The following is an 11011-nucleotide window of genomic DNA, read 5'->3' as shown; positions in this document are numbered from 1 at the left end:
TGCAGCCTAGAACTGTGTTGGCTTTTTTGGCAGCTGCTGCACACGGCTGGCTCATATTTAAATGGTTGTCCACTAGGACTCCAAGATCCCTCTCACAGTTACTACTGTTGAGCAAGATACCACCTATACTGTACCTGTGCATTTCGTTTTTCTTGCCTCAATGTAGAACCTTGCTCTTTTCACCATTGAATTTCATTTTATTAGATAGTGCCCAATATTCAAGTTGTCAAGATCCTTCTGTATCTTGAGCCTATCTTCTAGAGTGTTGGCTATTCCTGCCAGCTTTGTGTCATCTGCAAATTTTGATTTCGATTTCCGATTTCGATTTTATTGTATTTCTATGCCGCCCTTTTCCCAGAGGGACTCAGGGCAGCTCACAACCAAATCAGGGGGGCGGGTACAAAACAATCAACAGCCACACCATTCAAGCGGGGACAGGAACTCATCAGCCCCAGGCCTGTCAGAACAGCCAGGTTTTTAAGGCTTTGTGGAAAGCCTGGAGGGTGGTGAGGGTCCGAATCTCCACGGGGAGCTCGTTCCAGAGGGCCGGAGCAGCCACAGAGAAGGCCCTCCTCCAAATTTGATAGGTTCCCCATTTATCCCTTCATCCAAATCATTGATGAAGATGTTGAAGAGTACTGGGCCCAAAACAGAGCCTTGGGATACTTCCTCTTACTTCCCTCAAGAATTGAGGGAATAAGAATTGTATTAACAAGAATTGTATTAAGTTTATATTATTTGAAGTGATAATCTATATGGAAAATAGGTTAAAGAGGCGAGAGAGATTGGGCTTCTTCAGTTGTCCAAGAAATCCGCTTGCTTCCTGGCTGGACTTTACAGAGGATGCTTCAAAAAGGAGTCTAGATTGTTCTTGTCGTGGGGAAAAAACCCAATGAAAGAAACAAAAGACAGCAACACAAATAATAATTCTTACTTTAAGATTCAGAGGTTTAGTTCATTAGGAATTTGGAACCTGAAGAGTCATCATAGTATCATTGCATCGTAACATCCCTTACATCAATAACCCATTGCAATGAGGTACAACAAGGACAGCTGATCTCGAGCTCCATCTTTTATACCTTTCTTCTAACGGACGCACACAGGTGGACACTTCCTTGCTACATTTCACAACCCACTTCCTTGTACTTTCTTGCTGCCCGTCCGTTTCCACATGCACCCATGTGCATCTCTGGAACCTCCATCCGTCCGTTACTTCCAGTTCTTTATTTCTCAGTTTCATTCTTCTAGTTCCAAATATACTCCCGAAACGATTCACTTTGCAAAATTACACAAATGGCAACTGCTCAGCACATTACAAATAGTTTGTTGTCATTGTGAAGCCCTTCTAGCTGTAGGCTTTAGGTTCAGGTCTCTTTCCTGGGGTCTGCTACCACCCACTTAGGCCTCATTAAAGCTAATAGATCAATCGTGGCATGACAAAACCGCGCTCCACTAAAGCGCGCCCGATTAAACCGCGTTGCTGACGTCATCAGCAGGGCGACAACAGCAACCGCGGAGAAAAAAGGGCACTTTAAATAGCGCTTTGAAAGCAAGACGATTCAAGTTAAGGTAAGGGTTAGGTTTAGGTTTAGGGTTAGGGTTAGGTTAAGGGTTAGGTTTAGGGTTAGGTTAAGGGTTAGGGTTAGATTTAGCGTTAGGTTAAGGGTTAGGTTTAGGTTAAGGATTAGGTTTAGGATTAGGTTTAGGGGGGTTAGGTTTAGGTTTAGGGGTTAATTTTAGCTTTAGCATTTACAGTGTGCTTTTTTCTCCGTGCTGTTGTCGCGCTGTGATGACGTCAGCTACGTGGTTTTGTCGAGCGCGCTTTAGTCGAGCACGGTTTTGTGCTGGAACCAGATCCATAGGCCGTATTTGCGTTTCCCACGTTCTCAATGGGGATCAAGCCAAAGGGGCAAGACAAGGATCTAGGATTGAAGAGACCTCAGCTCCAGAATAGAATACAGTATCTTTCAGAGTGTAAGACGCACCAAGATTTTGAAGAGGCAATTAAAAAAAAAAAAAAAGTTTTTTCACTTTGCAGACGTCCCAAAACAGCCTGTTTTTTGTAAAAACGGACCCGATTTCCCCCCCCCCAAAAAGGCCATAAACTCTAGGAGGTTTGTAGAGTGCTCCTGGAGGGGAAACGAGCAAAAACTGGCCCGTTTTTTGTGAAAATGGGCCCGCTTGTTGCTTTAAAAAAGGGCATGCATAGCCTTTAGAAGTGCTCCTGGGAGCTGCGGGGAGAACTGTGCAAAAAACGCCCTGTTTTTCGCTCATTTCCGCTCTCCCTAGCCCCCAGGAGCACTCTGTAAACCTCCTGAAGGCTACGCACAGGCATTTTGGTGAAGGGGGTGGGGTTTCGGGAGGCAAAAAATGCTGTATTCAGTGTATAAGACGCACCCAGATTTTCAGCCTCTTTTTTTTGAGGGAAAAGGGTGCGTCTTATACTCTGAAAAATACGGCATTTGAAGCTTAAGGTTGAACTGGGAGGTCTTCAGTGCTTTCTTGAGCTTGATTGCTTTCTTGCAGATGTTTCATTACATTACTGGGGAACCTGTCACTGTTAATTATGTTACTCAGCACTGATGATGTTACGTACTTGGGTAATGAAACATCTAAGAGAGTAGAACCAAGCTCAGAGAACACCAAGGACCCCCACACCTGCTCTGGCCAAAGAGCCCCTGTTGTCTCAGTCCACTGGGTTTCTCATCCCACCATCAGTTGAGAGGGAGCCTCACCTGTTCCTGGGCTGGTTGGTCAAAGGAGAGATCTCCTAGGAGCATTGAGCCTTTGGCTTTCTACAGCCTTCACCCACGACCTCCGTATCTAACCCCCAGGAGGGAGGGAGGTGGGAAAGGCCTTTGACTGTCTCTTAATAAAGGCAGCTTCTCTGGGGGGACATCTGGCCTGTGTTTCATCTCTCATACAGTTGGAATCAACCTCTAAGCTGCACTTCAAAGTGCCAGTTGAGTCCCAGCGATCTACAGCTGGCTTTTTTGGCAACTGCTAGAAGACTTTTTTGGTGTTCTCTCTTAAGTGGATAGTAAACATTTTATTTTAACAATTGGGATTTTTTTTAAATTCAGGTATCTTCAGGTCTTAGACTGGTCTATAACAGCCACTAGTATGGGGCTTGTGTGACCCTCCATTATGAGCACCTGAAATTAACACACTAGCGTATCATTCACAGAATTTTGGGGTGCCTGAAATGCAACCTGTTATCAATGAACTATTCACACCAAACCGATTACATAATTCAAAGTCGTACTTCCGGTGACCTATATATTCTGAGTAAGATGTGGTGCAAAATAATCATATGAGTGTGTCAGGCACATGTAGGTAGCCACCAATGATCTGCCAAGAGCCAAGGTGGCGCAGTGGTTAAATGCAGCACTGCAGGCTACTGCTAGATCAGCAGTTCAGCGGTTCAAATCTCACCGGCTCAGGGTTGACTCAGCCTTCCATCCTTCCGAGGTGGGTAAAATGAGGACCCAGATTGTTGGGGGCAATATGCTGACTCTCTGTAAACAGCTTAGAGAGGGCTGAAAGCCCTATGAAGCGGTATATAAGTCTACTGCTATTGCTATTGCCTTTAGGAGCAGGAGTCCATCCAAATCTCCGGAACATTTTCCCTAAAGTTCATTTGAAATCAACCTCTTTTAATTCAATCCTGGAAGTCATCAGTGTCCATCTAGAGAAGATGAAGTCAAAAGAATGAAGATGGCGGCTGTTTTAAAGGGCATCACCTATAAAGCTAAAAAAGCAGCAGGACTTTGACTGCAAAGCATGGCACAATCTATCGGCCATCTTGACTTTCTTTGAACTCCCAGCCTGTATCCTGAAAACAGTTCTCTTGATTATTTTGAACAATAATTTTATTAAGGATTGTATACAAAGATCAAACAAAGAAACTCATTAAAAACGTGTGTGTGAATATACGAATAAGACAGTATGAAAAAAGAATAAATCCCTCCTGAAAAGATAGGAAACTCCCTCTTCATTCTAAGCCAGCATATTCAGCATCAACACTTTCATCCCTAAATTAAAACAATCAGGTGCATCTTCATTCCATCCCTCACCCCATTTTCTCCCCTCTAAAGCTTCCGTTCTCCTTTTTGATCAACAAAGGGCTAGTAAGAATTAACAAAAAATACCTGGGTGCCTTGACTTAACAACTGTAACGATGTCCATTGGCAGTTATGGACATATAAAACCTGCAGCCTGAAAAACACATCTACTCCCCATATCTACTCTTTTGTATAATCATTCTTGTGAGTTACTAATGTGGCTGTGTGAGCAAAAGATCCTCATACTCCTTGTGCCCTTTTGCCTCATTGTGTACTCTCTGATGGGGTTTGTTGTAGTTTGGCTAGGAAAAGTGCATTCTTCGCACCAAAGAATTGTAGGATTTCCCTTCTGTGACTATCTGATGTTCCTGGTGAAAGATAAGGGATGATTTTGGGGCCGGGGGGCCGGGACGTAGAATCCAATGTTGTTTACAATTGAAGGACTTTCTGAGGCATTTTTAGCTGTGATTTACAATGAAAATGTCCCTCATGCTCTGTACACTTGTAATGCCACTCTCTGGTGTGATTTGGGGAGTGCATGCAAAGTTATGGAGGTTGGGCAAAACATTTCCCACACTCCAGTCATGTGTTTTTTTTCCTGGTGTGGATTCGCTGATGCTTCGAAAGATGGCCTTTCTGAGTAAAACATTTATTGCACTCTGAGCATTTATGGGGCTTCTCTCCTGTATGGATTCGTCTGTGTCTTCTAAGGGAAGATGAATTAGCAAATGCTTTCCCACAGTCCAAACATTTGTACTTGTTTTCCTCCATGTGAATTTTCACATGACTTCTAAGGTCTGATGAAGTACGATAAAATCTTCCACATTCACTGCACTGATATGGCTTCTCCCTTGTGTGGGTTTGACGGTGTCTCCAAAGTACATACTTATAAGCAAAAGATTTTCCACATTCTATGCATCTGTAGGGCTTCTCTCCTGTGTGGACCCTCTGATGGGTTCCGAGGTGTGGTTTTTGGGAAAAGCATTTCCCACACTCCCCACATTTGAAGGGTTTCTCCCCAGTGTGGCTTCTCTGATGAATCTGAACTTCGGCTAGGTAAATGAAACTTTTCCCACACTCCCCACATTTGAAGAGCTTCTCCCGTGTGTGGTTTCTCTCATGCCTCTCAACATCACTTTGTGCAAGAAAGCCTTTCCCACACTTTCTACACTTATAGGGTTTTTCTCCTTTGTGTCTCGTCTGATGTTTCCGAACAGCAGAAGAATCCATAAATCTTTTCCCACATTCTGGACATTCGTAGGGTTTCTCTCCAGTGTGAATTCTCTGATGTCGCATCAGGCACGACTTACTGCTAAAATATTTCCCGCATTCGAGGCATTTTTCATTTTTCTCCCCTGTGTGTGTTTTCCAATGACACCGAAGACCTGAACTCTGGGTGAAACATTTTCCACACTCAAAGCACTTGTATGATTTGATTCCTGCATGGATCTTCTCATGGGAACGAAGACCTGAATTCTGGGTGAAACATTTTCCACACTCAAAGCACTTGTAAGATTTTATTCCTGCATGGATCTTCTCATGGGAACAAAGATGTGACTTATGAGAAAAGCTCTTCCCACATTCCAAACAGCTGTAAGGTTTCTCCCCTGTGTGGATTCTCTCGTGGTTTCTGAGAACGTCTTTTCTACGGAAACAATTCCCACATTCCAGACACTGATAAGGTTTCTCTCTGGTATGGATTTTCTGATGTGTAAGAAGGCTTGACTTTAGTCCAAAGCGCAAGTCACATTCCTCACATTTATAGGGTTTTAGTGTTGGGGGGCTCCTGAGATCTTTGGAGTTTTTCCCAGAGAAGGATTTCTCACCCTCCAAACCTTCACTGGATCCACTTCCCACATGGACCTTCCTATGGGTCAAAAGGAGGGACCTGCTGGCAAAGGATTTCCCACATTCTGAGCATTCATAGGATTTTTTTGCAATGCTGCTTGTGTTTGATGGGGGATTCAAGCGTTTCCTAAGCTTCATCCTTTCGGGCGGCTGCTGCCTTGGGCTGATTTTCTATTCTCTGTTGACAGTCGCCTTCAAGGTAAATCCTTGGTCACAATCTTTTATCCGCTGTTGGAAGGAAAAACAGAGAAGAGTATTTCCTTTTCGGAAATGTAGAGAGTCACAATATCTCTAGAAGGAAAACACTTATGCTGTTGTGGTCATTAAGTGATTTTTGGGAGGTTGTTAAGTGAAGGCAGACCCAGGGAAGAGGTGGAGGGGTGCCTGAAGGGGGGCGGGGAGACCCTGGAAGTCCAGCACAGGCCACGCGTGAAGTAGGAGAGCTGCAGCCGCCCCCAGAAGCCTCAGTCGCCCCACCTGGGCCCTGCAATGGGGCAGAAGTGCCAAGATGGTGCCTTAAGTGGAGTTCTGGGGCCTTCAGCCGTTTCAGCCATCTGCCACTGACCCCAGGACTGGACTTCAGCCCAGTGTCACTGCTGCCATCCAGAAATGCCCCCTTAATTCCCAGACCGGAGGCCTCTGCAGCCTTCCTGCCATCCTCCAAGCCCCCTGCTCCATGTTGTTTCCAAGCAACGTGTCCCAAAGCATCTCTAAGCTTCTCCAGGAACCCCTCAAGTCAAATGCAGACTCTGCTGGGACTCCGATGGCCTCCCTCCCCCACAAGACAAAGCCCTGCTTCTCCCCTGGGTCTGCCTTCACTTAACAAACACCCCAGGTTGCTTCTCCGATGCCCTGAGCACAACCAGGTCAGACCAAAATGCTGTGTGTGTGTTTGTGTATTAGAAGGAGGAGCTCAGACAGGTCACCCTAAAAGAGACTCGATCCCAGAAGATCCCACAGGAAAGGAGGAGGGGGAAATGGCTCCGATTCGGAGTTTCATTTTTCTCCGGGGGTGACAGCACAGGCGCCCCGAGAAGGATCATTGCCGATCAGAGCAAATAAAGCAACACATAAAGATTTTTAAAAAGCTTATTTTCCAAACAAAGTTTCAATGACTCACCTTTAAAGTTAATCTTAAGAGGTCTCTGGGTTACTTGTTACTCCAGTCCTCCTCCAACGGGGCCAAGATTTCCTAATTTTCTAAGATTGAGTCCCGGCCAAAATTTCGGGGGTTCTGATCCAAGAATGCCCCTTTCTCCTCTCTGGAGTTCACAGCCACATCTTCACTATTCCCCTGCAAAGGGAAATGAAAAGGACTCAGATGCCGACATAATGCTGAGCTTAATCTATAAACGACCTGGAGGAGGAAGAGAAAAATAGGGTTGATTGAGGAGGATACAAAATAACAGGAGACAGAATCGAGGTTCAAGAAGATCTTCATGGGACAAAATGGAGGAAACCAGCAGGATGAAGCCCAAGAGGGACCAATGCATAGTTGTGAGTAGGAAAACTCAAAGGAAGGTGAGAGAGATCAGAAAAGGGCTCCTCTTTCCTGCTCTTTTTGGAGGTTGCAAGGCTCCCCCCCCAGATTCATTCTGCCTCCCCCCCCCTTTCATTTGAGTATTTGAGTATTTGAGTATTTATTAATACTTATAGGCCGCCCTTTTCCCTGAGGGGACTCAGGGCGGCTTACATAAAATGGGGGGGGGGGGGTATACAGACAATAGACACAAACAATACATAGAAGTAATATAGTAAGCAACATTCATTCATCATTCGGGTGGGGACAGTTATCTTTGTCCCCAGGCCTGACGGGCTAGCCAGGTCTTAAGGGCTGTGCGGAAGGTCTGGACGGTGGTGAGAGTACGAATCTCCACGGGGAGATCGTTCCAAAGGGTCGGAGCTACTACTGAAAAGGCTCTCCTCCGTGTAGTTGCCAGTCGGCACTGACTGGCAGATGGAACTCGGAGGAGGCCTAATCTGTGTGATCTAATTGGTCGCAGGGAGGTAATTGGCAGGAGGCGGTCTCTCAAGTACGCAGATCCACTACCATGGAGGGCTTTATGAGTGACAAGTAGCACCTTGAAGCGCACCCGGAGATCAACAGGTAGCCAGTGCAGCTCGCGGAGGATAGGTGTTATGTGGGCGAACCAAGGTGCACCCACAATCACTCGCGCGGCCGCGTTCTGGACTAGCTGAAGTCGCCGGATGCTCTTCAAGGGCAGCCCCATGTAGAGCACATTGCAGTATTCCAGCCTAGAGGTCACAAGGGCCCGAGTGACTGTTGTGAGGACCTCCCGGTTCAGGTAGGGTCGCAACTGGCGCACCAGGCGAACCTGGGCAAATGCCCCCCTGGTCACAGCCGTCAAATGGTGGTCGAAAGTCAGCTGTGAATCCAGGAGGACTCCCAAGTTGCGAACCCTCTCTGAGGGGTATAGAATTTGACCCCCCAGCCTGAGCGATGGAACACTGGTCGAATCATTGGGAGGAAAACACAACAGCCACTCGGTCTTCTCCGGGTTGAGTACAAGCTTGTTAGCCCTCATCCAGTCCATAACGGCCTCAAGACTCCGGCTCATCACGTCCACTGCTTCATTGAGTTGGCACGGGGCGGACAGATACAACTGAGTATCGTCCGCGTATTGATGGTATCTTATCCCGTGCCTCCGAATGATCTCGCCCAGCGGTTTCATGTAGATGTGGAATAGTAGGGGGGATAAGACCGAACCCTGCGGCACCCCATATGTTAGGGGCCTAGGGGTCGATCTCTGCCCCCCCACTAACACCGACTGCGACCTGTCCGAGAGGTAGGAGGAGAACCACTGTAAAACAGTGCCTCCCACCCCCACCTCCCGCAGTCGTCGCAGAAGGATACCATGGTCGATACCATGGTCGATGGTATCGAAAGCTGGCGAGAGGTCGAGGAGAACCAGGATGGAGGGATGGCAGTCCCTCAGGGAATAATCAGGAAGGAGAGGAGAACATCAGGTGGCAACCAGCCTCCAAAGCTCCTTAAAACCTTTGCTTTGTAAAGCATCCACCCTTCAGGGCCACATCACAGCCCCTTCAGGGCAAAAGAAGGAAAATATTTCTCCTGATTCTACCAAGCAGATGAAACATTAGCATTAAGAAGAAGGATTTCATCTGTTCCCCTTTTAAATTGAGCTCAGAGAAAAAGGATCTTTGTGGGTTAAGACAACATGAACTCAATTCAGTTCATTTAGAGCCTTTTTTCTTTCTCCCAAACTCCCCCCCCCACCCACTGCAATGAGGTCGCTCTGTGTTAAGAGCACATGACAAACCTCAACAAAGGTTTGAAAGCTCCGTTTTTCCAACTCCACCTGTGGGATAGGGATGCTCAAGAGACCTCTGACGGACCACAGAGAGACCTTCTAAAAAAATAACTTACCCCAAAGTTCCTTCCCGGATTCACCCGGAGCCCCCTCGGGGAGCCTTGCCCGGGAGAGGAGCGGGCAGATCCAGCCGAGGGACGGAGCCCCTTTCGTCCCCCTGGAGGGAAGGGCGGGATCCGCTCCCTTCAAGCAACGCCAGAGCCCGGATCTCCCCGAGGAAAACCCTGCGAGCCGAAGATCGGGATCCGCAGCTCCCTTCCTCCTGGCGGGGGGCGGGGGGGGAGATCTCCTGGCCGGAGGGGCGGCCTGGAGGGCGAAGGGAGAGCAGCCCCACCTGCCCCCAGCGGGATCCAGGAGCCTCTCCCGAAGGATCCAGCGCAGATCCTCCGAGGAAGAAGCGGAAATCACCGTGGGAAGCGGAAATCCAGCCAGTAAGGGGGGGGGGGGGAGAGACAGAGCCGGGGGCGGGGCTTCTGCTCTCCTTAATGGCTCCGCCCTTCGCTCCGTGGCCCCTCCCCCTATTGCAGCCACAGCCCCTCCCCTTCCCAGCTGGGGCTCCTCCCCTCCTCCTTCTGTTGCAGTCCGGGGTGCCTCTGCCCATGCGAAGAGCGCCCTTCGGTTCCCCGCCGGGGCTCCAGCGTCCCTGAGGGCAACGGAAGGCCCGAGAGTGGCGGAGGGAAGGGCGGGGATGGCGGCGCCTGCCGAGGCTGGAGAAGAGGGGGATGCGGAGGAGCCCCAGGAAGAGCCGCTCCCGGACTCTCCGGGCTCCCTTCCGCGGCTTGAGGCGGGATCGGGGAAGAGAAAAGAGGCCTCCGTGCAGCCGCGGTTGGGGGAGCGCCCGGGCCCCGGGGGTAGGGTCGGGAAGGAGCCTCCGGCGGATCCCTTCTGGTGGATCCAAAGATCCTCAGAGTGGATCTAGGCAGCTGCTCTCCCCCCTCATCCCTTCTGCCTTTCCCGTCCTAAGGATCCCTGCAGGCGTTTCGTGGGGGGAGGATCCCTGCCGGCATCACCTCCTCCACACCCGGGGCCGGATGGTCGCCCAAATGCAGTTCCTCCGCCTCTTCCCTCGCTTCCCCCCAAACCATCATCCCCTCCTCTGGGGGCCGCGAGAGACGCAGCCAATTCTGGCAATCTGCCCACATCGGGTTCCCGATCCCTTTTGGATCCTCCAGATGGGGGGGAATCATCATCATCATCTTCTTCTTCCTGTGAGCTGAAGCTGAAAAAAGGCACCTGGAGAAGCTCCGTCATAGGAACCTTCCCTGCTGCTGGTTAACCTTTTCCTAGCTCTGTCGGATCCCTTCAGCTTCCCTCCACGGGATCCCCAGGAAGGATACGGAGACTGAGCAGGTGGCTCTGCAATAGGAAAAGGCTTTAGAGATCCTCTCCCCTCCCCACCCTCCCTTGGAAATCTCACATTGAAGCAACCATCACTTCCAAATTCTTTGTCTTCTGTCCCTCTGTCCTTCCTCTCTCCTCCCCCCAACTCAGCCCAGAATTTCTCCTTCTGGCTCCACTCTCAGAATAAGCCTCTGCACAAAGGATCCCTTTCCTTTTCGGCTACGGAACAAGTAACAACTGCAAAAATCAACTTACATTCTATTTAGTGACAGTTCAAAGTTACAGGGGCAATAGAGAAAGTGATTTATGACCGTTTTTCACACTTAGGACATAGTTCGCATCTCACACACACACAGAGTCATGTGATCAAATTTCACGTGCTTGACAAATGGTTCACACTTACGG

At 48.7% G+C, this 11011-nt stretch overlaps 1 protein-coding gene across 2 annotated transcripts; it reads right to left on the bottom strand.

Annotated features, from left to right (window-relative positions):
* Positions 1-3854: 3854 nt before the first annotated feature.
* LOC116504546 (zinc finger protein 658B-like) lies at positions 3855-9706 on the bottom strand. Of its 2 annotated transcripts, none has more exons than XM_032211623.1 (3): positions 9322-9706; positions 7033-7269; positions 3855-6140 (listed from the first exon to the last, which is right to left on the bottom strand). In XM_032211623.1, exon 3 carries the CDS (start codon positions 6048-6050, stop codon positions 4647-4649), a length of 1404 nt encoding a protein of 467 aa, XP_032067514.1. In that variant the 5' UTR covers positions 6051-6140; positions 7033-7269; positions 9322-9706; the 3' UTR covers positions 3855-4646. The 2 variants fall into 2 exon arrangements, with proteins under 2 accessions (XP_032067514.1, XP_032067515.1); XM_032211624.1 differs by having other exon boundaries at positions 7033-7206.
* Positions 9707-11011: the final 1305 nt, after the last annotated feature.

Source organism: Thamnophis elegans, chromosome 2 (genome assembly GCF_009769535.1).
Source record: "Thamnophis elegans isolate rThaEle1 chromosome 2, rThaEle1.pri, whole genome shotgun sequence".
Classification (NCBI taxonomy): domain Eukaryota; kingdom Metazoa; phylum Chordata; class Lepidosauria; order Squamata; family Colubridae; genus Thamnophis; species Thamnophis elegans.
Note: the sequence above shows the minus strand (reverse complement) of the source record. Positions and strands in the feature narration are given on the sequence as shown.